The 26,344-nt window shown below is 50.5% G+C and overlaps 1 protein-coding gene across 3 annotated transcripts; it reads right to left on the bottom strand.

The window, feature by feature from the left end:
* Positions 1-932: 932 nt before the first annotated feature.
* Snapc4 (small nuclear RNA activating complex polypeptide 4) lies at positions 933-26,344 on the bottom strand. Of its 3 annotated transcripts, none has more exons than XM_045133696.1 (23): positions 26,259-26,344; positions 24,330-24,491; positions 23,877-23,923; positions 22,329-22,496; positions 22,097-22,222; positions 21,517-21,595; positions 20,991-21,072; positions 19,773-19,877; positions 19,623-19,695; positions 19,086-19,250; positions 14,416-14,563; positions 14,072-14,178; positions 13,843-13,937; positions 10,342-10,436; positions 8,360-8,439; positions 7,718-8,089; positions 6,534-6,876; positions 6,071-6,141; positions 5,457-5,537; positions 4,958-4,985; positions 2,946-4,375; positions 1,900-2,019; positions 933-1,148 (listed from the first exon to the last, which is right to left on the bottom strand). In XM_045133696.1, exons 2-22 carry the CDS (start codon positions 24,454-24,456, stop codon positions 1,906-1,908), a joined length of 3,936 nt encoding a protein of 1,311 aa, XP_044989631.1. In that variant the 5' UTR covers positions 24,457-24,491; positions 26,259-26,344; the 3' UTR covers positions 933-1,148; positions 1,900-1,905. The 3 variants fall into 3 exon arrangements, with proteins under 3 accessions (XP_044989631.1, XP_044989640.1, XP_044989645.1); XM_045133705.1 differs by lacking the exon at positions 26,259-26,344 and adding an exon at positions 26,123-26,245; XM_045133710.1 differs by lacking the exons at positions 23,877-23,923; positions 24,330-24,491; positions 26,259-26,344 and having other exon boundaries at positions 22,097-22,218; positions 22,329-22,462.

Genomic DNA, 26,344 nt, shown 5'->3' with positions numbered 1-26,344 from the left:
TGTCTCCATCAAGACACATTTGGGAGACTCAGAGACACACCAGGATCCCCACAGCCAATTCCAGGAGACAGTAAGCAGTCTTCTGTAGACTGCATGCTTCACCCTGTACTTTGGGGTGGCCTTTGGAAGTCAGCCTGAGATAAGTGGGGAACCTCCCTGCCTCAGCTGGCATAGCCAGTTGAAGGTACTACTGCCTGGCATGCTGGATTGGGTTGAGAAAGCAGCTACCAGGGTGCTGCTGCTGAAGGGCAGGAAGAGCCAAGCCATGACTGGTCCTCCCTCTACAGCCTCTGGCCTTCCTGCTGCTGGCCTCCACAGGAGGGGCAGTGGCCCTACATCTTTCGAAGAGCATGTCAAGACATCTGCAGGGTTAGAGGGTTGTCAAAGGGACCAGGCTGGGCATGGTTATTCTTTTACTCATGAATTGAAATTCCTCACGATGGGGCTGGGGGGAGTAAGATACAAGAACAAGAGAACAAGACTACAGAGAGCCAGGGGTCTGGGATCACAGAAATGGGGTCTAGGAAGAGGGAAGGGCAGACTGGTAGGACTTGGTCGCTGTGTCAAAGAAATGCCCTTGAAGAAGGACCCACGAGATCAAGAGAGCTGCTACTGTGCCTGTGGGCAGCCAGCCGGATGCCAGTCCCAGGAACCCTCCTTGCGGAGCAGAGCCACAGCCACCACCTGTTTCCATGAAACGGGCACGAGCCACTTCTCCATTCCCGAGCCTTCTAGCAAGGTGCTGCTGTGGTCCACTGGCTAGATGGCCAGACAGAGACGGAGGCAAGAGGCCCTCAGGATCCTGTGGGCAAACCAGCAGGCAGCCTAACCCCTCAGAATCCACTGTGCTAGCATAGCTCAGGCACTGGCCGGTGAGTTCTTGGTATAACTGTCCAGAACCTCAAGACAACAAAACCACAAAAGCACATGTCTTGTTTTTTAATTTAAAAATAGAGTACTCCTTTATTCTGGATTTGAGCACAGGAACCACATGGCCACTGTTGGTAGAGGTCCTCTTGCCTGCTGCAGATGGAAGGTAGTCGTGGGCCTCTGTGTTTCCTCCTGCAGGGGACAGTGGGCTCTAGGATGGGCCTGGACCTTGTCTTTTGCGTGGAGCAGTTGTGGGCTTCTGAGCCGGATCGCTTGTCCTGAAATACGGAAATACCTCACAAGGGGAGTGCACAGGTACCAGGGAGACTGCATGTACGGTGCTGCAGAAGGGCAGGGACCAAAGTTGGCACTATACCACTGGAAGACAGGTGCCATAGCTCACATTGGCCTCATAGGCCAACTGGAATGTCCTGAACACCTCTCATGGCCCACACCTCTTCTGCCCTGCCCTGCCCAGGGACTTGACCATGACCCCAATAGCACCCTGTCTCTGGCCTGCTGACATGGACCCTGTCTACTTCATCTCAACCCTCACACTCCAAAGCTGTGCTGGCTCCAGAGTACCCCGAGTGAAAGCAAGGTATGGTTTGGGGCTTTTGATCATGGGGAGATTGCAGGTAACTGCTGACAGGTTACATGTATTGGGTGGATACCACCAGTGACCTAAGGGATGGACACTGCACTAGCAGCCCCACCTAAGAATGGTCAGGGACAGTTTCTGAGCAGCTGAGACCCAGAGAAGGGTGGGTGAGGAGAAATTTTAGGCAGGGGGCATTGTGTCAAGACATGGAAGGCTGACAGGAGGGAAGTGAAGGGCCAGTATGGGGCTTAGGGTAGGGGAAGATGGAGGAGAGAGGGGCTGCATGTTCCAAAAGTGCTTCCAGGACTGGCTCTGCCCACCCACCTAATACCTTCACCCTCACCCTTGGCCTCAGCTCGGGTGCTCCCAGAGCAGGCAGCAGCTCACAGTCTAGACTGACTCTTCCTGGAGCTGTTACAGGAACTCACCTGCTGTCACAGCAGCCTCCGCTTCCGTGCATGTCGGGCACGCCGAGTCCTGAGCACATCAAGGTCATCAGAAGCATCTAGCTGAGAGGGGGCAGAGCCCTCGCCGGGATCTGGGGCTCCCTGAAATGAAAACCAAGGCAAACAATGAGTGACCGCCAGCCATGATGGGCAAGAGATAGAAGGGTCCTGGGGACAATGTCCCCTCACCCCAACTCAGAGACAGGCAGTTGCTGGGTTGTGCTCTCCAAGAGAGGTAGATGGGAGGAGCTAGGCTCCTGCTTTCTGTAGTCCACCTCCTCTGGTGAGGGTCAAGGAACTGGGTGCAGAGACAAGAATGCAGCCCCTGAAGGTGGTGTATCCTGCTTTGCTTTGGCCCAGGACATCCTAGGATTGAGCAGCTTCAGGGGAAGATCTGTGGCTTGGAGTCCACAGGAAGGAAATGTTCACTCCTGCAGAGGAAGGAGGCACTCTGAGGGGGCCCCTCAGAGTAGCCAGGGAGGACATGGAAACCATTTTGCCAACCAGCTCAGAAAACTTTTCATGTAGCTGGGTGGAGTGGCACACACCTTTAATCCCCAGCACTCAGGAGACAGAAGCAGAAGGATCACCTTGAGTTTAAGGACAGCCTGGGCTAGAATGACTCCCTTCTTCAAAAAATCAACAATAAAAAAAAATCTCTTCAAGTGAGAGATGCCTCGTAGGGTACCTGTTCCCAGCAGAGTGGGAACAAAGGCAATTACCAACCTTCACAGAGCCTGTGCGGGGGAACAGGCTGCAAGCCCGGCCACCCTCTCCACCTAAGCTCAGATGCGGTGTGGGGAGGGTCTGCACTGCAGTAGCACCCAGTCGTCTCTTCTGTTAGTGAGCCCAGGAGAGGAGCCTTCTGCACAGCAGCCTTGGTGCTGGCTGGGCAAGTTTCCTCCTCCTTCAGAAACCTAAGCCACCTCCCCTACACAGCTCCACTGTCCAGCTTCCCTGACACACACGGCATGCCAGACCCTGCACGGCCACCGCCACAGAAGGGAGGCTGTGGCCCACATGCTTACCTGGATGGGGTTTGTGGCTGGAGAGCTGGCTTGTGTCAAGCAGTCCGGTTGCCCAGCCCTGTCCTTCAGCCCCAGGTCACCTAGGAGGTTTTCTTCTTCACTCTCAGAACTCTCTCTCATGGCTGATGACAGGGTGGTGGGAATGCTGTCGGGGGGCAGGGTGGCCAGGAGTGCAGGGAGGGTGAAGACCGCCAGGAACCGTGTCTTCAGCAGGAGGTAGGCTGGGTTGTCCTGGAGCTGCCTTCGCACCAGCCCCAGTGAGGCCTGCAGGACTCCAGCTCTGGACTCAGGTTGCACCTCAGCTGCGCTGCTGGCTGCTAGAGAGGCAGCTTTGCGTTCCAAGTCTTTCTTGTGGCGGAGGAGGCTGGACAACGCCCGCAAGCTGCACAGGGCAGGGGGCTGATAGGGCAGCTGGCTCCCCAGAGGCGGCACACATGCACCTTGGCGGCCCCTCAGCCATGCCTGTATGGCTGCTTCACTTTCCTGGGAGAGCAGGCTCAGGTCCAAGGTCCCCTTCTCAGGCCCAGCCAGGGGTGGCTTTTCTTTGCCCTGAGGCCCTCTGGGCTCTCCATCTGCACTGGCTGAGGGCTGCACAGGAGAAGTAGGAGTCTTCGTTGAGGCTGGCAGAGTCACAGGCAGTCCTGTGGGTTCAGGGGGCCTCACTGGCTGGGGGTGGCTTACAATAGCTGGCATGGACACAGGGAGCAGCCTTTGTGCTGTGAGCACTACGTTGGCAGGCAGGCTAGCCCTAGCTGCCAGGGGCTGTGTACCCAGAGCGGGTGTCAGGTTGAGGGGATGCATGGGCAGCTGAGTGGGGCAGGAGGCTGCAGGAAGAAAGGGCAGGATCTTGGGTAGGCCCTGCTTCTGGGATATGACAGGGGCCTGAGACTGTCCTAGGTTGCTCAGAGGGCAGCTCACAAGGATCTGGCTAGGAGTTGGGACCAGGCTTCTGTAGGCAGCAGAGGTTATACCCTGGACACCGTTGAGGGTAGGAGTTAGAGGCAGGGCCTGCAGGCTGGGGATCTGCTTGTCCTTGGCTGAAAATTCAGCCTCCTGCCAGGAGCCAGAAGGACTTGAAGTGATCACTATGGGGGCCACGGGCCCACAAAGCTGTGCACTGGACATGGCAGGACCTGTGGCTGCAGAACCCTGTGGGGCTGGCGGCACGGCAGGCTGGAGGATCACCGCTGAAGAGAGTAACAGCTGGTTGGGGACAGTGGTGGGGCTCTGGGCAGCCTTCCTGGCACGGGACTCACGGAGCCGCTTCTCACAAAGTAACTCAGACACTGTCTTGGGCCTGGGTCGGAGGCCACGTGGGGCCGGCGTAGGCACTTGGGTGGCTGACTGGGAGTGAGACTTCAGCTGTGGACGCCCTCTGGAGCTGGCTCTCTTTGCAGTGTGCTGAGCTGCTAGGCTTGGGAAGAGGCAGCCTAAGGGAGGACAGACAACCTTTTATAAGAGCTTTGGGGCCTGGGGACATTAGCAAGCCCTCTTGGACATAGGAGCCTGTCCATGGATAAAGAACAGTTCCAGCTGTTCCCACCTCACAGCCCCAGGGCAGCATATGCCCAGGGCATACCAACCCACTTCTAATAAACTGCCAGAGACCAACTCCTGAGCCTCTACCATCTTAAAAATTAGGAATGCTGGGCTTGCCTGCTCTCCCTTCATCAAGAAATAGGACCTCCTCGGGATCCCAGGCCCTGCCCAGTTCTGTGGGCAAGGGGCAGCCAGTGGCCATGTAGACCTCTAGCCCCAGTCCCTCAGGGAAATAGAGACCCAAGATTCAATGCCACAAGCTCCAGGACACATGATGTACCACTCCAGCAACCGCAGGTGAACAAGCCTCACTACAGCTGAGTGTGCGGCATGCCATGGGGCACATACACATGCATACAATCCCCACCCAGCCCCACACACCACACTGCATCATGTAAGCACACACACAATCACCCAAGCAACAGAGAAAGCGCCTATCCCCACAACAAGGAAGAGGTGCAGAGAATTAGTACCTGTGGTACTCTGGGCACTAGAGGGCTCCTGGGAAAGAAGGGAGAGGAGGGTTAGCTTGTGGAAGTCCCTGCCATTTCTCCTCACGTACACCCCCCACCTTTGTGACTCTTAAGTAGTGAGGACAAGGTCTCAAATGCTAGAGCTCCGCTCCTCCCCCACATCTCTGCTCTAAGTGCAGGTGTCCTGGGAAAGGCTAAGCTGCTGCTGTGGGCTTCCAGGACAGCTCCACTCAGAGGCTGCCTGGCCAGAGCTCACTTCATTTGGGCCGTCAGGGCAGGGTAGCATCAGAGCTGTGATTTGCTTATTGTCCCCCAGGGTCAGACCTGCCACCAGGCCTCTCCCTGTGGGGTTGCACATGCAGACACCTCCCTGGCAGGGACTGGCTGCTCTGGAAGACAGAGCCTCACTGATCCACATGTCTATGAACTCCCCATCTCAGGGAAGTCTGGGGCACTAAGGCTGTGCCATTCTGGGGTCACAATTGCCCTCACTTCTCACCCCTGGTGCCTGTTGATGTTGTGACTGGATCTTCCTCTCTCGAACCACCTCCATGCAGCCAGCAGTATCAATCTGTAACAGCTGAAAAGCTGGAAATGAGAACTTCCCTCCCCTGTTCCCCACCAGGTCAGACACCAGAGATGTCCAATGGGAGGGGAGGAGTGGCCTGATCATGACTGTGCTTGGTAGTAGACCCAAATCTTCAAAGAATCTAGCTGGCCCAGGGAAGCCATGATGGCTTCACAGTCACCACCATGGACCTGAGTTCCTGGACTGCCTTCATCCATGGCTGCTGTCCCTTCCTTCTAATGGGGCCTGCCAACGGCTCCCACTGTATCCCACGTCTACTCTCTCATCTCCTTCCCTTCCTCCCCTCCTCTACTTTGATCGGGGGCCCAGGGGCCTACCCCTCCCAGGGCACTGTTAACTGGATGGGGGAAGCAAATGCTGAGGTGCCAGATGCTCTTTCACATTAATGTGCCGCAAGCTACGGCTACTATGGGGCAGTTTTCAAGAACCCAAAACTTTATAAAGAGAGTGTAAGGCACATGAACATACTTCAAACTTTAGATCTCCACCCAAAGAACCAAGCAGCATTCTGCTCGGGAGCGTACCTGAATTAACAGCGTGAACACTGGGGTGCTGGCCAGATGAGCATGCTCCAGTTGCCTCCGGATGCTATCAGCTGGGGGACAGGGCATATTGAAGAGTGGCTTCAGCTGCAAAGTTCCACTCCTTGACCCCAAACACCCTCAGGGCAGTGGCAAGGCAGAGCAGCCCCACCGTCACCAATGGGCAGATGGGCCCCATTAAGTCTTCTCACATCCACAGAACCCCAAGACCCTCAGCCTCTCCCTCAGCCATAGCAGAAAATAGTAGCCCAACTGCTCTGTCCCAAAGACTCCAGGGACAGGTGTAGCTAACAGACCCTATGGTGACCTAACCCTGGTATGCCTACCCTCTTCCAAAGGACCCTGCTGAGGTTATTGCCTTGCAGAACGTCTGCTATGAGGAGAGGCACGCCAGGTCCTGCCCCTCCCCAGCCTCTGGAGATTCTCAAAGGAGGGGTGGTAGTACCTTGAGTCTGCACTGCAGCAGGTTTCCAGGAAGATGGTGTGCAGGGCAGGGTAATGTCACCCACCCAGGGTATCACAGCTAGCAGAAGCCTGTGTTTAAGGAGCCTCCGGTGCAGAGCCTGTCTCCTATACCTCTGCCTCCTCTGGAAGGTTCCATGCCACAACTGCTGCAGGTGGGATCCAGTCATGCTGTCACCAGGCCCAGGCCCTGGGGGTGAGTTAGGCTGCAGGGGCTGCCTCAGCCTCTCCTTCTGTGAGTAAGCGGTCACCAGTGTGCGGCTCTGGGTTGTTGGGTAGGTCTTGAGCACTTTCAGCACCGTCTCTAAGGGCACCTTCAATACACGCTGCATGCCAACACAGACTGTGAGGCTGGGCTGGGACTCTGGTATAGGTCTGTGCTGCCTAGACACCTCTTTGCCTAGACCCCAAAGTGCATGGTGTGGGCTACTTGGGAAAAGTCCCCTGTGAGATGGGAAGTGCCCCTGAGGTCCTCAGGTAGGGCTATGCTCAGATCCCCGTCTAGAAAACACTTCGGGACCAAGTAGCAGCTAAGGCTATGGAAGACAGAGCTCAGGTCGCATGGCTCCTGCCATGACTCCCAGGCAAACCAGCCTGTGCAGAGCACACAACTGCTCTAACTGCTACCCAGCCCAGGGCACCAACTCCAAGAACAGGGCACACACATGACCAGACTGAGGTGGCTTGGCCCAGCCCCAGCCAGGTTGAGCTGAGAGGGGCCTCCTAGCCTTACCCTCTGATGGGTTCTTTATCCCTTCCAGCTCCCCACATGACAGGAGCTCCTTGAACTTTTTTTGCCCTCTTTTCTTTCCATGGTTTTCCCAAGCCTTCCATTTGGGATCTCTAGCCACATGTGTGTCTTTCCTTGGATCTGTACTTCCCACAATAAATACCATTTAATAACTTTTTTAAAAAGCACTACCACTTGGCAATTCTTAAGCCAGTCCCAAGCAGGACAAATGTGTACAAGGGACCTGGCTGTGGCTATGCCAGAAACCAAGCTGCCACACTGCCCTGGGCACCAGCTTCTCCCCTCTACACATGCTTGAGTGTGCTGGGGTGTACCTGGCAGGCTGGATTCTCCTGATTACTGGGTAAATGTGTGATAAATGTGAGTCCTGGACACTTCTTGGGACAGTGCTGTGGGTCACACAAGGTTACTTGTACCTGGTTCATCTCATCAGGAGCTGAAGCTGTGGGGGAAACTTCTTTGTGGTGACCCTGGGTGGCATCAGACCCATTTGGAGGGCAGGTGGACACAATGGGGTGTCCTGAGCAGTACTCTGCCCCTTTTCTCCATGGCTGCCTGGCGGGAACCCACAGGTCAATGTCCGGCACTGTGTACTGTGAGGATAATGGCTCTCTGCTACTCTCCAGGGGCTCCTCTAGCTCCGCCTCTGAGCCCTCGCTACTGCTGCTGCTGCTGCTGCTCCAGTGACCACTGACGTCGCTGCCACTGCTACTGTCACTGCTGCTAGAGCTCCACTGGGTACTCTGACGGGGCCTCCGCCACCTCCTCCTCTGGAGACGCTGCTTCTTCTGAGGGGAAGAAAGGGAGAGCAGGCAGGCAGGTCAGCCATTAGGGAAAGGCCTCAAGCATGAACACCTTAAGGGGCACAAGATGCTGCTGCTAAGGCAAGGTTTCCCACTGCCATTGGCCTCCTGAAGAAAGACCTTAAGGGCCAGCTACTATACTCCCCTCTTCTCCCTAGCATTTCCTCATCATGCCAAGGGCTCCCATACATGATGAGCCATCCATCTGAGCTCAAGTAAAGCACAGACTAGACACAAAGTGAACAAATGCCTCACCCTGACCAAGATTTTCCACTTGCTCAGACACTGGGAGCCTGATCGATGTGGTAGTTCAGAAGCTATTCTTGCCCAGTGACCTACAAAAACAAAGCCACACAAGAACTCATCAGCTTGCAAAGAAGGGCCTATAACCCCAAGGCGGCCATTGGAAAGGGCTTCCCACACTCATGTTCTGAGCAAGAGGTAGCCATCCCTCATGGCAGAGCACCTGCTGCAGCACCTGGTTCTCAGGAAAGTTATGGCAAACTTCCAAGCAGGAAGGGAAAGTCATTCACAGGTTCTAACGGAGCCCTAGTATGTTGGATACACTCTGGCTCTAAACAGACATCACCAATGACTTGTGTTCCTAGTGCTGGAGGGAGGGAGGAACACAGGCACATTGCATTCTGGGGCAATATGACAGCAGGTAACATTCTTTGTAATATATATGTTCTTGAATCTGGCAGCACCACAGCTAGGTTTATTCTAAGGAGGTACCACCAATATCAGCAAGATTTAATCAGAAACACTAAGCTCATTCCAGTTCTATAGCAAAATGTGGGAAACAATGAATGCAAATGTTGGTCATGAAGGGTGGCAGACTGCCCCACCAAGGACTACCTCTGCAAGGAAATGCAAGGTGGCCTCTGAAGCATGGCACTGTGACCAGAAGACCCTACCCCTGAGAATATGACATGTTGCTAAGTGAAAGGTAGTGGGCTATTTGGGGATATAATAAAAAAAATTATTTATCTGCAAGCAGAGAGAGAGAGAGAGAGAGAGGTATAAGAGAGACAGTACATCAGGGCCTCCAGCCACCACAAACAAACTCTAGATGCATGCGACACCTTGTGCATCTGGCTGGGGAATCAAACCTGGGTCATTGGGCTTTGTAAGCAAGTGCCTTAATTGCTGAGCCATCTCTCCAGCCCAAGGATATAATTTTTTTTTTTTTTTTCAAGGTAGGGTCTCACTCTAGCCCAGGCCCAGGAATTCACTATGTAGTCTCAGGGTGACCTCAAACTCACAGAGATCCTCCTACCTCTGCCTCCTGAGTGCTGGGATTAAAGGTGTGTGCCATCACACCCAGCTTGCCAAGTATATAATTTTTAAGAAGCAGTCTTTAGGGTTGGAAAGATGGCTTTGCAGTTAAGGCACTTGCCTGTGAAGCCAGACGCACAAGGTGGCACATGTCTGGAGTTTGTTTGCAATGGCTAGAGACCCTGGTGCACCCATTCTCTCCCTCCCTCCTTCCTTCCTCCCCCCCCACCCCTCTCTCTCTCTCTCTCTCTCTCTCTCTCTCTCTCTCTCTATATATATATATATATATATATATATGCACACACACACATTTTCCTCATGCTTTTATATATATATAGGCATATATATATACATACATATATATATACACACATATATATAGGCATATATATACATACATATATACATATACGTACATACATACATATATATATATGCCTCTTCTTTTCAAATGTACTTTTTAATGCAGTCTCTGGAGAGATGGCTTAGCAGTTAAAATAAACAAAACTTTAAAATAAATTAAAAAATTAAAATAAAACAAATAAAAGCAGTCTCTGCCTAAAAAAAGCTGTTGGCACCGAGAAAGGAGTAGACAGGTGCGCAGAGCCAACAGTGGTCACCTCTGGGCGAGATGGGTTGTCACCCTCCTACTTTCTGAACATCTCTATTTCTAACTTTCCTATAGTGAAGATTCACTCATTTGTAATGCAGAAGCACTTGCCCAGCATGAGTGAGGTCCTGGGTTCTATTTCCAGTACTACTAATGAAACAAACAAACAAAAAAATCTGCAGTGGGAAGACTGCCACCTGTGAATACAGTGAGAAATGAGGAAGGAGAGAGCTGCCATCAAGGCAGCAGCTTGGGACCCAAGTACACCGCAGGCCTCCGTGTGGCTGCAAGCCCGCACAGTGAGACCAAGGCCAGCAAAAGGAGAGTTTCAAACACCGCCACAACTTACCAACACCGTACTTTTCTATTAATTCGATCAACTGCTCCTCTTCCTTGGCATTCCACCGTCCTTTCTTCAAACTGAAATGTAATCTTCTGAGATAGCTGAACGTGACATAGAAACACAGTAGCATTTTAGATGCTCAGACTCCACTACTGCTTCCCCCCTCCAATGAGTTCAGACATGACACTAAAAGCATGAGGAAAATGAAGGTGAGCTGGACTCTGCCAGGCTTGTTCTTTATTTATCAAAAAATTTTTTTTTTTTTAAATGACCGCAGTGCTCAGTACTGCAATATCTCTATCACACCTTCCAAGGCTCAGGGTCTAATGTGGAAGAGGTGGCAGAAAGAATGTAAGAGCCAAAGAAAAGGGCAGGACTCCAGACACAAAATGGCCTGGATATCCATGGCCTCACAGTGCCTGACACTACCTGCATAGGACCATCATAATAAGAGGAAAAGATCATGACATCAAAAGTAAAAGAGAGACTGATTGAAATGGGGAAGAGGTATGATGGAGAATGGAGTTTCAAAGGGGAAAGTGGGGGAGGGAGGGTATTACCATGGGGGTATTTTTTATAATCATGGAAGTTGTTAATAAAAAAAATTTTTTAATTTATTTTTAACATATAGTTTTTAACTTATTTGAGAGAGAGAGGCAGGTAGATAGAGAATGGGCGCGACAGAGCCTGTAGCCACAGCAAACAAATTTCAGACGCATGTGCCACCTAATGCATGTGGCTTACATGGGTCTTAGAGAATCAAACCTAGGTCCTATGGCTTTGCAGGCAAGTGCCTTAACCACTAAGCCATTTCTCCAGCCCTTTTTATTTTTATTTTTAGTACTTCAAGGGACCCTGTCAAAAGTGGAAAGATAAGTCACATATTGGTAGAACATTTGCAAATCATGTACCTGATAAGGAATTTGGAGTATGTACATAAAGAATGCTGTAAGGTAGCTAGGGGTGGTGGCACACGCCTTTAATCCCAGCACTTGGGAGGCAGAGGTAGGAAGATCACCATGAGTTCAAGGCCACCCTGAGACTACATAGTGAATTCCAGTTTAGCCTGAGCTAGAATGAGACCCTACCTCAAAAAACAACAACAAAAAAAGGGGGTGCTAGAGAGATGGCTTAAAGGTTCAAGCACCTGCTTGCAAAGCGTAACTAATGCCTAAGTTCGATTCTTCCATACCCACATAAAGCCAGATGCATAAAGTGGTACAAGCATCTGAAGCTCATTTGCAGCAGCAAGAGGCCCTGGTGTGTCCACATTCACACACACTCTCTCTCAAATAAATAAATAAAAATATGTTAAAATATAATCTTAGCTAAGCACCACATGTTCTCTCTCATATGTGGATACTAGCTACAAATGGTTGGGCTTCTGCGTGAGAAGGAAAATACTTAATAGCAGAGGACAGTAAGTTAAAAAGGAGACATAAGGGGAAGAGAAAGGAAGGGAGGAGGGTACTTAATAGGTTGATATTGTATATATGTAAGTACAATGATTGAGATGGGGAGGTAATATGATGGAGAATGGAATTTCAAAGGGGAAAGTGTGAGGGGTGGGGAGGGAGGGAAATATCATGGGATTTTTTTTATAATCATGGAAAATGCTAATAAAAATTTTAAAAAATTTAAGAAAAACACGAAAAAAAATATAATCTTGCAAGTCAGTAATTCAAAGATAAGCAATTTAAAAAAGAGCAAAGTGGGGCTTGAGAGATAGCTCTGCTGTGTAAGTGCTTGCTTACAAAACCTCCCAGCCCCAGTACCCATATAAAGCCCAGATGCATAAAGCAGTGATAGGCCTCTTGCACTCTGGTGCCCCTCACAGACATTCCCCAAAGAGATGAGCATATACAATGGCCAACAGGTGCATGCAAAGTTGTTCAGCAGTTAACTGATCACTACAGAACCACTTGACAGCCACCTAGAGGGCTGTGGTCACAAGCTCAAACAGTGACAGGAAGAATATATGTTGTTGAAGTGGGTGTGGAAAACTGGAGGGACCACACATGGTCAATAGGAATAGAAAACGGTACACATTCAAAAAGTCTAACACGGGAGTAGTCAACTGCTTAACCCAGGGATAGTCCCGAGAAATGAGGAAAGCCCTTGCGTCTTCACAAACACCTGTGCAGAGTTTAGAATGCTGTCAGGGCTTATGCGTGCTGTCAAAGTTGACAGCCATGCAGGACGCACAGACAAGGCCTACACGGGCGTGCTTCCTTGCTCTCCTTCACACTACAGTGCTGCAGTGCACCATCCAACACTGCTGGAGCGCCCACTCGGAATTCTTTTGGGTTTCATACCTATGGATTGTCTACTTCACATTTTAAGAAAACTGATTTCCACAGAGACCCTGCCACTTTGCATTCCCACTGAGATGCACGTTCCATCTCTGCACACAGTTAATGTGCTTTTTATAAGTTTTTAAATACCCATTCCAAAGCCAGGCGTGGTGGCACACGCCTTTATTCCCAACACCGAGGAGGAAGAAGAAGGTGGATTACTGTGAGTTCAAGGCCACCCTGAGACAACATTGTGAATTCCAGGTCAGCCTGGGCTAGAGTAAGACTCTACTTTGAAAACCCAAACAAATAAAATAAAATAGCCATTCCAGATGCTGGGAAGATATCTCAGTGGTTATAGATGCTTGTAGCAACCTGCCAACCTTAGTTCAATCCCCAAACCATGTAAAGCCAGGTGCAAAAAGTGCAATTTCTGGCATTCATTTACAGTGGGAAAGGTCCTGATGTTGCCCCCTCCCTCCCGCCACACACACACTCAGTAAATAAATAATTTAAACTGGGAATGATGGCAAATGCCTTTAATCCCAACACTAGGAAAGCTGAGGTAGGAGGATTGTCATGAGTTAAAGGCCAGCCTAGGATACAGTGAGATACTGCTTCAAAAACCAGAATGAATGAACATACGCATACACACACACACACACACACACACACACACACACAAAAAAAAAAAAACTAGCCACTTCAATGCATGTGTACAATGATATTTCACTGTGGCTTTGACACGTGTTTCTGAAATTATTGACTTTGGGCATCTTTTCCTGGGCTTACTGGCCATTTGTACACTTTCTTTGGAGAAAAGTCTGTTGAAGACTTTTGCCTGTTTGAACCAGGTTCTGTGGGGTTTTGGAGTGGAGTTTCTGGGCAATCAATATGACATATGTTAACAAGTATAGCACATGAACTGTATCTTAAACAAACCCTTGAAAAAACTAGGGAGATAAGGAAGGAACTGAAGCTGCCTGCTAGGGATCTTCTGATAGATAAGTGATATAAACATATAAGCCTGTATTAAAAAAAAAAAATAGCTTATCCCGTTTCCCAACAGGCTCACGCAAGTATATAAAGCCCCCTCGGACCATCCCTTCCTATAATAGCACATTACTCCTGTGACACCATCACCTAGCCTGCCCTAGGCCTATGGAGTGTGACCTAAGCAAGTTCGCTCCTTCAGGCAGTGTGTGCAACTCACCGGTCTCTGCACTGGGCATCACTCCTACCTGGCACCTCTTCCCGAATTTTAAACCAGTCTTGTGCCCCATGTTTGGCAACAGCTTGAAGCAACTTCTACAAGGAGAAACACACAGAAAAGGCCTCCATGGGCTCAGCTGTACCCCTCATCTTGAGGTCTGTCAGCCAAAGCAGGCACACAGCAACCACTCAAAAGAGCCAGGTAAGCTTCCTGGGTGCCATAGACTTACAGCATCTTCCTCTGGTGTCCAGAAGCCCTTCTTCAGGTTGGGATCCAGGCTCTTGGTCCACCGGTAGATGAGCTGCATGGAGTCTCTCCCCTCCATGAAGTAGACAACTGGGGACAGAGTGTTATGGGGATTCAGATGCCTACCTCCCTCAGGCTGCACAGGAGTCACTCCGATAACAGGAGCCATACTGTGGAGGAACTGGGATGATAGGGCCCTCGCTCCACCTCTCCCCAGCACAGCATGGTGAACTACTCCAAGATCCTGTTTCTAGGCGAATGAGCCTCAAGCCACCAGGGCTGGGGCAGCCTAAAGGCATCAGGGACATGTGGACACAGGCGGCTTACTCTTGCGGTAGGGGATGTGGTTCCCGACGCGCATCTCCTGGACCAGCTGGGTGAGCATACGGTCCTCCTCCTCCGTCCACTCCTTGCGCTTCAGGGCTTTGTTGTACTGCTGGAACTTCTGCAGACACTGGAAGGCACTGCGACCAGTCTGCCCAAGGCCAAACAAAAGCAAATGGGTGTCAACTGGGCTTTGCTCTGCACATGGGGTGACATCTATACTGGCTCTGCAAGTGCTCCAAGGGACAGATGGACTTGAAAGCCACAGAGCAACACAGCTCTACAACGGAGCTCTCTTCTTCCAAGCTCCTGTGGGGTGACAGTGTGCTGGCCCATGGAGGGGGCACTTAGGACCCAGGAAGAACACCTGGGTGAGGGCTAAGTAGGTTATAGTAAGAAAAGCTGGCCTGGGAGACGGCTCAATTGGTGAAGCATTTGCTGTGCAAGCATGAATTCAGATCGCTAGCACCTATATAAATGCCAACAGTGTGTGGACATGTAATCCCAGTACTTATAAGGCAGGTAAGTGGATCTCTGGGACAAGTTGCCTAGCTAAACTAACCAAATCCATGAGCACCAGGTTCAGTAAGAGACCTTATCTCAATAAAAAGGGGGAAGAGTTGGGCTGGGCCTGGTGGCGCACGCCTTTAATCCCAGCACTTGGGAGGCACAGGTAGGAGGATGGCAGTGAGTTTGAGGCCACTCTAAGACCACATAGTGAATTCCTGGTCAGCCTTGGCTAGAGAGAGACCCCAACTTGAAAAACTGTAAAAGATGTGGATAGTTATTAAAGAAGGCACCAGATGTCAACCTTTGGCCTCTACATGTGTACCACACACATACAAATATGAATATACACAAGGCATGCACACCATACACACACACAGGCACATTAAAAAACTTGGCAATACAGGAGGCAGAAGTAGAAGTATCATCATGAGTTTGAGGCCACCCTGAGACTACAGAGTGAATTCTAGGCTAGAGTGAGATCCTACCCTGAAAAACAAAACAAAACAAAAAAAAAAAAGAAAGAAAGAGAGAAAACTTGGTAATAGCCAGATATAGTGTTTCATGACTATAATCCCAGAACTTGCCAAGCAGAGGCAGGAAGATGGCCATGAGTTTAAGCCAACATGACATACACAATGAGCTCCAGGCCAACATGGCCTACAGAGTGAGAACCTTTCTCAAACACACACACACACACACACACACACACACACACACACACACAAAAATCCAATCCAGACAGTCTTGGTGGCTCATGCTTATAATCCCAGCACTCAGGTGGCTGAGGTAGGAGAACTGTTGCGAGGTCAAGGCCAGTCTGGGCTATAGTGAGACCCTGCCTAAAAATAAACCAAATCAAAATGTTGCCTTGCAACAGCTAAACCAAATGATTTCAAAACTATACTGCCAAGCTGGAGAAGGCTTGCCTGCGAAGCCTAAGTACCCCAGGTTTGATACCCCAGTACCCATGTAAGCCATATGCACAAGGTGGCGCACATATCTGGAGTTAAGTTTGCAGTGGCTAGAAGCCCTGGTGTACCCATTCTTTCTGCCTCTTAATCTCTCTCTCAAATAAATAAAGAAAAATAAAGAAAACTTAGAAAACAAAACTGAGCCGGATGTGGTGGTGCACACCTTTAATCCCAGGCAGAGGTAGGCGGATCACCATGAGTTTGAGGCCACCCTGAAATTACATAGTGAATTCCAGGTCAGCCTACCTTGAAAAACCGAAAAAAACAAAACAAACAAACAAAAAAACCTGAACCATTTTACCAACTCCCACATCCATCCATGTAGAAATTCCCAGATCAGCAAATGCAGTAGGAATGTGAGGCCTCACACCAAACACCTCTCCAACCCTCACACTGGTACCATCTCAAGTGGCAGGAAGAGAGAGAGAAAATGGCCACTGCTAATGAACTCCAGACGCATGTACCCCCTTGTGCATCTGGCTAACATGGGTACTGGGGAGTTGAACCTGAGTCCTTTGGCTTTGCAGGCAAATGCCTTAACCACTAAACCATCTCTCCAGCCCCACAGTAACCCTTCTTGGCACAGGACATGCTGACTTCAGTTTGCTCAGCTTGTCTGTTGTGTGTCAACTCATTCCACCCAGCAGGTGAAGACTGGCTCTTCCACAAATATCAGGGCAGGCAGCTCTGAACAGTGCAAATAAAAGCTCCCTTGGTTGGCTTGCTGTTCAGGCTTGCTACTCAGCTGTGTCAGGCTGCCCCAAAGAACCTGACGATGGGTTTGAGGAGGGTAAAGGACTGGGTGAAGGCTGGGCTTTCAGTGTCCTGGAACCTTAAGATTATTGGGAGCAATAGCTCTTGGTGATCTGGGGTGGGGCTATCTAGGCCTGAGGCTGGCTTTGCCAATGACTAAAATGATTTTTTTGTTATTATTATTATTTTTTTTTACTTATTTGAGAGCAACAGGCAGAGAGAGAAAGAGGCAGAGAGAGAGACAGAGAGAGAGAGAGAGAGAGGGAGAGAATGGGTGCACCAGAGCCTCCAATCACTGCAAACGAACTTCAGACATGTGCGCCCCCTTGTGCATCTGGCTAACGTGGGTCCTGGGGAATCAAGCCTTGAACCGGGGTCCTTAGGCTTCCCAGGCAAGCATTTAACCACTAAGCCATCTCTCCAGACTGACTAAAATGATTTTAAGGAGGAAGGGGAAATTCTACTAGTGTTCAGTCAACTACCAGAGAATAATCACTTACAAACACTCCAAGAAGACAAAACTCTGAACAGAATACAAGGCACAGCACAATTCCCACCATAGCCCATACAAGCAAGTGGGCATGGGGCTTTATCAGGTAGGCAGGACAGAGAGAAAGGAAAAAGTGTGCCAGATTCAGAGAGTAGTGGTTTGAATGTGAGACACGGGAGCTAAGCAGGAAGAATCTACAAATTCAGTAGATCAGCCTGGTTGAGCAGCTGAAATCCAAGCCCAGCTCTATTCTGCCTTCACAAAAAAATATCCAGTGACATAGCACTTGCTTAGCATGTAAAAGGCCCTGGGTTCAACCCTTAGCACTACAAAAACAAAACATTCAAAAAGACCAACTTTGGCTGGAGAGATGGCTTAGCGATTAAGGCACTTGCCTAGAAAGCCTAAGGCCCTGGGTTCAATTCCCCAGTACCCACATAAAGCCAAATACATAAAGTAATGCATGCATGTGAAGTAAGTTTGCAGTGGCTGGAGGCTCTGGTATATCCATTCTCTCTCCTTACAAAAAAAGAAAAAAGAAAGAGAGAAAACCAACCACAAAAAGAGCTGGAGAGATTGCTCAGTGGTTAAGGTTAAGGTGCTTGCCTGTACAGACTAACGACCTGAGTTTGGTTCCCCAGTACCCACATAAAGCCAGATGCACAAAGTGGCACATGCATGCATCTGGAGTCTGTTTGCAGTGGCTGGAAGCCTGGTGTGCTCATTCTCTGCCTGTCTCTCTTTTATCTCTCTGCTTGCAAAGAAATAAATAAAATTAAAAAAACAAAAAACAACAATAAAACAAATAAGCAAACAACAACAAAACCAAAGAGGTCAGACATTGTGGTACATGCCTTTAATCCTGGTATTTAGGAAGTTATCAAGGCCAGCCTGGGCCACAGTTGAACTCCAGGCCAGGCTGGGGTAGAGTAAAACCCTGCTACAAAACAATAATAGCAACGACAAAACAAAAGAGAACAAAGGAGTATAGTAAAATCAAGTGCCACTTTTACCAGGCAAGACAGAATTTAAAGTTTAAAGAGAAAAATAGACCAGGAGGGCCAGGGATGGTTCAGTGGTTACAGGAGCTGCTTGCAAAGCCCATCAGCCCAGGTTTGACTCCCCAGCACCCACATAAAGCCAGATGCACAAATCGGCACATGCATCTGCAGTGGCAAGAGGCCCTGTCATACCCATTTTCACTTTCAAGTAAAAATATATTTATAATTTATCAAACAATATTTTTTAGGGCTGGAGAGATGGCTTAGTGGTTAAGGTGCTTGCCTGCAAAGACAAAGGACCTAGGTTCAATTCTCCAGGACCACGTAAGCCAGATGTACATGGTGGTCCATATGTCTGGAGTTCATTTGTAGCAGCTGGGGCCCGGTTCACCCATTCTCTCTCTCTCAAATAAATAAAAATTAATCTGAGCGTGGTAGTGCATACCTTTAATCCCAGCACTTGGGAGGCTAAGGTAGGAGGATGGCTATGAGTTCAAGGCCACTCTGAGAATTCCAGGTAAGCCTAGGCTAGAGTGAGCCCCTACCTTGACCTCCCCCCGTAAAAAAAAAGTGTAATTTGGGGCTGAAGAGATGGCTTAGCACTTAAGGCAATTGCTTGAAAAGCCTAAGGACCCAGGTTAGATTGACTAGTAGTCAAGTAAGTCAGATGCATATGGTGGCACATTCATCTGGAGTTCATTGCATTGGTTAGAGGCCCTACAGCACCCATTCTCTCTCTCTTTACCTGCCTCTTCCTCTCTCCCTCTCAAATAAATAAATAAAAATATTTATTTACAAAAAAAAAGGATAATTTATCAAGCAAATCATAAAGTTGTGTGTACCAAACTACATAGTAAAACTCAGGGCCTCACATGAGAGGCAAGGGCTCTTGCACTGAGTTATAGCTCATTCCAGCCCTCCTAGGCTCTGGTCTGGTCCAGTCCTTACCCCCAGCTCTTCTGCAACCAAATGCCACTCCAAGTGGCCGTGTGCGGCAGCGATGGCCTTCAGCCGCTCCACTTCCTCTGCGCTCCATTCCTGCTTGTTGATACTTGGGTGCTCAGAACTCTGCCAGAACTTCCGGATCTCCTCAGCACTGCGGCGTCCTTCAAACTGCACCAATGAGAAACAGCCTTAAGGGGTTGCTGGTGCCAAGCATACCAAAGACACAGCTCCTAGCTGGCTGTCATTTTCAGTCAGCCAGTGGCTTTTATGGCCAGAAGTGAAATTTCTCATGCTGCCAAAAATGAAGATTTAGCTTCACATGCAAAGTCTTCAAGACTGTCTTAGGAAAGGCATCCCATTGCAGGGGGAGGGTCCCATAAGGCCCTGCTACTCCCAACTGCTAGACATGCTTTCCTGGAAGGGTCATAATGAGTCAAGGTACCAGGCAAGGTGAAGCCTAATCTCCCAAGTCCCATGTGTACTGGCTACAGAAGGGAAGGACTGTTGCAAGCGCAGGGACCCAAGCCTGCCCCAACTCACATTGACATTGGAAATCTTCTCCCAGTCATGGCTGTCCATCCTGTTTCCTAGCAAGGTTTCCTCTGAGAGCTGGCTGGAGAAGAGACAGGGCGTTGATATCATGCCTGAACTGCCAGCTCTCCCCTGGACCCCAGGAAGACCCTGGCTCACTTAATGTCCTCGATCTCCTTCTCCGTTTCCCTGACCTGCTTCTCCAGGGCCTGCTTCTCGGGCTCACTGGAGACCCGGCTCTTCTTCTGGTGCAAGTACTCAAGCCTGCAAGGTGGAGTGGGAGAGGGGCTGTGGATGGGGTTGCACTGTGAGCCTCAGGTCCCTGTACTCTGGGCTGCCCCGAGCAGGGCTTGTATGTAGCAGACTGTGGTGGTGGGGAGGCCGACACTGGAACCTGCTTTCTCTACTACTACTTCAGCTTGTTGGCACAAAAGAAGCCCTGGTACCACCTCTGGGACACCCCAAGGATCAAAACAGCACTGTCCAGGACAAAAGTTGCTTGATGTTTGCAGAGGCAACTACCTGTTACCTGCAACTCAGCCTGGTCCCCTCCACCAAGCCAGGGCCTCCAAGACCCAGACACCTGCAGACAGCCTGCAGAACTGGCTGGGAGAGAAGAGCTAGCTCTCCCATAGCCTCAGGAGGGGCCACCATCACTCCTGAGTACACACACTTTGAGAAGCAGCAGGTGGGCCCTTGTGACTCACTGACTCAGCTCCAGGCATCCTGGTACACGGAGACCCCATCTGCCCAAAATGCACTGTCCTGCTTTGTAGTCATTGTCTTGTCCTGTCCCCCTTCTTCCTATGCCACATGAGCAGAGGCTGTGGCTCCACCTCAGGCACTACTGACAACCAGCTCCAGCAACAATTATCAAAACCCCAGTGTTCTAAAAGCTAGGCATGGTGGCACACGCCTTTAATCCCAGCACTCAGGAGGCAGTTGGAAGATTGCAATTTCAAGGCCACCATGAGACTACATTGTGAATTCCAGGTTAGCCTGTGTTAGATCAAGACCCTACCTCGAAAAAACCAAACCAAACCAAAATCCCACAGTGTTTTCTCGAACACTCAAAAATGGTACTACATGGTCATATGACATGTCCCTACCACCAAATCCACAAAGCAGGCTTCATAAATAGGCTCCATCTTTCCTAGGGGTAACAGGGGCCCAGAGAAGAGAATCAGAGGAAATGCTTGAGGCACACTGCTAAAACATGGCTGCTTGGTCTGACCTCCACACTCACATGGTGGCTGCAATGTGCACCACCTTCTCCAGAGGTAAAGGGTTGGCAGCCCTGGCATCTTGGGCTGGCAAGGTGACAGAAAGCAAAGAGCATGGTGCACATGATACCCAGCTTTCTGTTTCCACACTTACTTTAGCAACTTGGGCTGAAGCAGGCGCTGCAGGCGGTCACTCACCACAGACTTCCTCAGCAAGTCTTTCTCCCAGTGCTTCCCTGCGGAGGACCAACAGCATCATGGGGCCTTGTTCCCTTGCCAGGACATATCTGTCCACTGAACACTTTCCACAACTGTCACCTGCTCCCACCTCCCATACAGGCACTGGTTACACCTCTGGATGCCAGTAGGTCAGCCAGCTGGACCTCATTCAGCCCACAACTCTGCCCTCCACTCAAGATTTGGCTCAGGGTGGGACCTTCTGGGGTAGGTGTACTGAGAGCAGGTAGGAAACTGGAAGTTGATGGGGGCAGCCTGCACTCTATTCAGAATGGAAAAGGCAAGGAATGGAAAAGGTCAAGTGGTCAGCCCCAGTGGTCAAGACCTGGAGGAGGCCATAAGAGAAACAGGTCTGAGAACTATGGCACACCCCCAGCTGAGGCAGAGCCATACGGATGGCCTCTTTGGTCCCCATGCTTGGGAGTGCCTGCGTGGACTCTTACACTTGGTCACCAGGAGCTCCTCGAAGGCTTTGATTCCCTGGGCGGCCTTCTCCCGTGTGTCTTCATTGGCAGGAGGACCCTGTCAGAGTGCACACGTCAGGACAAGGCAAACCGGCTAGATTCACCCTCTAGGGATCCTACTGGGACTCAGAATCCTTCCTCCTAGACTCATGTGTTGCTCATATAACATGCAGGGCACTATCTCAGACCACTGCTCTCCAGGCTGCTGCTGCTACGTGTACAGCTCTGGAAATAACCCACTGGGGTGGGGGAGGAGTCTGTCAATGACTCCATTGGCTGATGTAGCACAAGGCTACCATCAGCAATGTCAGACCTATACTACAAGGGCTTGCTAAGTGTCATGATTCCACCTCAAGGAGACATACCCCAGAAGGCTGATCTTAAGGACAGGGTCAGCCAAAGGCCTTGACTTTCACCATGGGATGAGGTTAAGAAGACTGGTGAATATTATCCCAAAGGACCCAAGGGCCTCCCGAGCACTCACAACAGCCATGGGGATGAAAGCCCCTTTCCCCAGGGCACTGAGCCTGCTGCTGAGAGCAGGTCCTTTGCTACTCACCACTCCAGTGACCTTGTCCTTGAAGTATGGCTTCATGAAGTGGCCTATGTACATGTTTGAGGGCAGACTTTTGCTGTCCTTCACCTTGGGGCATTTGGCCCCAGCTAGATCAAACAGGATCTCTTCCTGGGACAAAATCAAGGCCATCAGTGGGCTAGGCAGGTGAATGAACAAGTAGACCCACTGTGAGCCCGTCCTGGGGTTTTGGGAGGCAAAAGGCAGACCACACTACCTGCTGCTCCTGGTTCTGGGCCAACAGCAGGCTGACCTCTGCCAGCTTCTCTCGGATGACTTCCTGGTAGACCATGTTCAGTTGCAAACAAGTCTCGGGGTCTTCAGGGAGGGCTTTGTCCTTGGGGTCTTCCTCGTCATTGCTGGCCTGACCCCACCTTTCTTCTTCCTGGTTAGGAGCCGGCATGGCAAACGAGATGGCACACAAGGCATCCCCCCTCCCCGGGGCCCAGCCCAAGCCCACATCCAGTCACTGGGCCCTTGGGATACAAAGGCAGCAGCCATGTAAGACCTCTACGTGTAAAACCGGGAGCTGAGAATGGTCAGCAGTTACTTGTGTGATTGCAGTTACAGACAGAGGCACTTCTAGGTACATCTACACTGACATGAGCCAAAATCATCACTGTCCAGACTAGGAAATTGAGACACATCAAGTGTGTTGTGAGGCAGAGCTCAGGCATGTGATGTGCTGCTTCCAATATCTGATTACGTATGAGTCTGTTAGTGTGAGCTCAGAATATGCCAGCAGCTATAGTCGACAGCCTATTAAAAGTGGTTTCCGGGCTGGAGAGATGGCTTAGCGGTTAAGCGCTTGCCTGTGAAGCCTAAGGACCCTGGTTCGAGGCTCGGTTCCCCAGGTCCCACGTTAGCCAGATGCACAAGGGGGCGCACGCGTCTGGAGTTCGTTTGCAGAGGCTGGAAGCCCTGGGGCGCCCATTCTCTCTCTCTTCCTCTATCTGTCTTTCTCTCTGTGTCTGTCGCTCTCAAATAAATAAATTAAAAAAAAAAAAAGTGGTTTCCTTTAGTCTGGGTGTGGTGGTGCACGCCTTTAATCCCAGCACTTGGGAGGCAAAGGCAATAGGATTGCCGTGAGTTCAAGGCCACCCTGAGACTACATAGTGAATTTCAGGTCAGCCGCAGATAGACTGAGACCCTACCTTGAAAAACCGAAAAGAAAAAAAATAAGTGGTTACTTTTGTGGATAATTTTAACGTTTTTTTTTGTGTGTGTTTGTTTTGTTTTTTAAGGTAGGGTTTCACTCCAGCCCAGGCCGACCTGGAATTCACTCTGTAGTCTCAGGGTGGCCTCAAACTCGCAGTGATCCTCCTACCTCTGCCTGCCAAGTGCTGGGAGGATTAAAGGCGTGCGCCACCACACCTGCCTTTTTGTTGTTGTTGTTTTCAAGGCAAGGTCTCACTCTAGCCCAGGCTGATCTGGAACTCCCTCTGTAGTCCCAGGTTGGCCTCAAACTCACAAATCCTTTTGCCTTTCAGCCTCCTGAGTGATGGGATTACAGGCGTGCAACACCACACCTAGCTCCTAGTTTTAGTAACAACTTGTATGTTGGAGTACAGGTCAATGGCAGAGTATCTGCCTAGTGTGTATGAGGCCCCGAGTTCCATCCTGAACACCACTGAAAGGAACCGTGATCTCTTGCTTTCTAGCAAACATGCATTACTTATATAATGCAGAAAAACCAAGAGGTGAGAAAACCAAGCCCTCCCACTTAACAGAGCAGCAACAGGTTGGACCCAGCAGCAACAATTACCACGTGGGGAGCACTGGCAGCATCCACGTCCTCATGGGGCGGTGAGTCTGTCAGAAATATAAACACAGTATGTTGAACAACACTGTGAGTAGAAGCGTGAGTGGGAGAGCATGGTCCACAAGCAACCCCCGGAGGCTGTCTGGTAAGCCCTGAGCAGAGGTCCTGAGCCATGGCACCTGCCCAAGTTGATAGGCTGAACTCCAAGCCCTGCTTCTCCCCCCAGAACTGTATCCTTTCCCAGAAAGTCCCAGGCCAGATGGCAGCAGAAGCAGGGTACACATGTAAAGTCACCAGCTCCTGGAGCTAATGGCTGGAATAAAGGCAGAGGCCAGCCTGGGCAGGAAACAGGGCCTGGTCATGCAGCAACTCACAGCCCAGCATGGCTGAAGGGAAACTGAGAGCACACATGGCCACTCCAGCCACTCACCAACGAGGCCAGGGGCATAAGCTCACCTTCTGAGTCGGAACTGAGACTGGATTCAGAGACCTCTAAGCGGGCACTGGGAGAACTGGGATAGAGAATCCGTTCCAGCTCCTTGATCTCCTGTGTTATCTTTTCTCTCTCGGCATCTACATCCATGTCTTCTGCCTTCCTCCACACAGTATTATGAGATGCTAGAAATGAAGAATGCCCAAATCTCACCCTCCTTAAACACATCTGTGATAGAGATGGCAGGAGCCTACTTCAAAGCGGCACTGGGCTCCCCAAAGAGAAGGAAGGCTATGTCCAATATGGAGCAAGCTGTGGTTAAGTCCTTCCAAACTAACACTCTTCCATACCCCAACAATTGTTCTTGGTTATGCCTGGAGTGAGCATCTAAGAATGTCCCCTGCCTGCTCTGAAGCTACCAGTGGCATAGCCAGAGGGAACATGGACAGCACAGCCCACCTTCCTGGCCTCTGTGTCCTCAGATTCGGCACTGAGAAGCTGGTCACCCAGTACAAAAAGTGCAGGACAAGAGCTAGGCATGGTGGCACACACCTTTAATCCCAGCATTTGGGAGGCAAAGATAGGAGGATCACTGGGAGTTTAAGTCCACCTTGAGACCACATAGTGAATTCCAGGTCAGCCTGGACTAGAGTAAGATCCTACCTCAAAAACAAAACAAAACAAAAAGTGCAAGCCGGGCATTGTGGCATGTGCCTTTAATCCCTGCACTCAGGAGGCAGAGGTAGGAGGATCGCCATGAGTTTGAGGCCACCCTGAGACTCCATAGTGAATTCCAGGTCAGCCTGGGCTAGAGTGAGACCCTACCTCGAAAACAAAAGACAAAACAAACAAACAAACAAAAAAGCACAGGCCAGTCTCCAACTGCTTAGGACAATGTCTTCAGCCTCATAAGCTCCAAACCCATAGCTAGCCATAGTGGCAGGGGCTCCTAATCTGTACACACAGTGCTCAGGGACAAGGCTTTATTAATAACTTTATTAATAACTCTCTTCTATTTCCACCTCAGAAAAGCAGCTGGCACTGGTAGTGCCTGACATTGAGAAAGGGATCTGCTAAAGCTTACAGCAGGCTCCCACCATGGCCCAGGGAAAGCCATCAGCAAAGAATGAGGGAGAAGGTGGCTGGAAAGAGCATGGAATAAAATTCTAGACAACGTAATCCCAGCACTTGGGAGGCAGAGGTAGGAGGATCACTGTGAGTTCGAGGCCAGCCTGGAAGTACAGAATGAGTTCCAGGTCAGCCTGGGCTAGAGACCACCTGGATTCCCTCCCCCGCTCCCCCAAAAAAACAGGTAGGTGTGGTGGCACACGCCACCAGAACTTGGGAGTCTAAAGTAGTCAGATTATTCTGAATTCAAAGCCAGCCCAGGCTACAGAATGAGTTACAGGCTAATCTGGGCTACAGTGAAATCCCCCTACTTTGAGAAAACATCTTGAGTTGTAAAGCTACGTCACTTTTCATCTCCCTGCCTTGCCACCATGATGTGGCACGGGTGACAAAAAGTCACAAGTTCAAGTCGTCAGGTCCTGTCATCAGAAGTGGCTGTCTCTCCCTCCCAGGGGGGCAGACATAAGCCGACTCGGGGACAGCGGCGGACCCAGGACCTGGTTTTTCCAGGTAGTCTTTCTCTAGCTCAGGCTGACCTGGAACTCACTCTGTAGTCTCAGGATGGCCTCGAACTCACAGCGATCCTCCTACCTCTGCTTCCCACGTGCTGGGATTAAAAGATGCGCCACCACGCCCGGCTATGTTTTCTCGAATTTTATCCTATGCTCTTCCCAGGACCCAGACGGACCTTGCTCTATGGGCCGGGACCCGGCCACCCCTTGTGGCTGGGACTGGCAAACCCGGAAAGCCACTGGGGCATCGGTGCGCGCAGCCGGCGAAGGCCGTGGCCTGGGGCGCACGCCGGGTGGAAGGCCGGTCCTTACCGCCCGCAGTCTTCACATGCCAGATTGCCTCTCAGGCCAGGGAATGTGCACCGTCGCCCAGACGACCACAGACACCACACTTCCGG

This window comes from Jaculus jaculus, chromosome 1 (assembly GCF_020740685.1).
Source record: "Jaculus jaculus isolate mJacJac1 chromosome 1, mJacJac1.mat.Y.cur, whole genome shotgun sequence".
NCBI lineage: Eukaryota > Metazoa > Chordata > Mammalia > Rodentia > Dipodidae > Jaculus > Jaculus jaculus.
The sequence above is the reverse complement of the archived record's forward strand: the minus strand, read 5'-3'. Positions and strand labels throughout refer to the sequence as shown.

What these genes read in the sequence shown, in the direction of transcription:
- Snapc4 (XM_045133696.1), bottom strand. Translation starts at nt 24,456, where the DNA reads ATGGATGTAGATGCCGAGAGAGAAAAGATAACACAGGAGATCAAGGAG. An exon ending in CTTCAGCCCAAGTTGCTAAA is followed by an intron (nt 19,878 to 20,990) that starts GTAAGTGTGGAA and finishes TCCACCTTGCAG; the next exon opens with GCTTGAGTACTTGCACCAGA. An exon ending in CCACATCCCCTACCGCAAGA is followed by an intron (nt 14,179 to 14,415) that starts GTAAGCCGCCTG and finishes CTCTGTCCCCAG; the next exon opens with TTGTCTACTTCATGGAGGGG.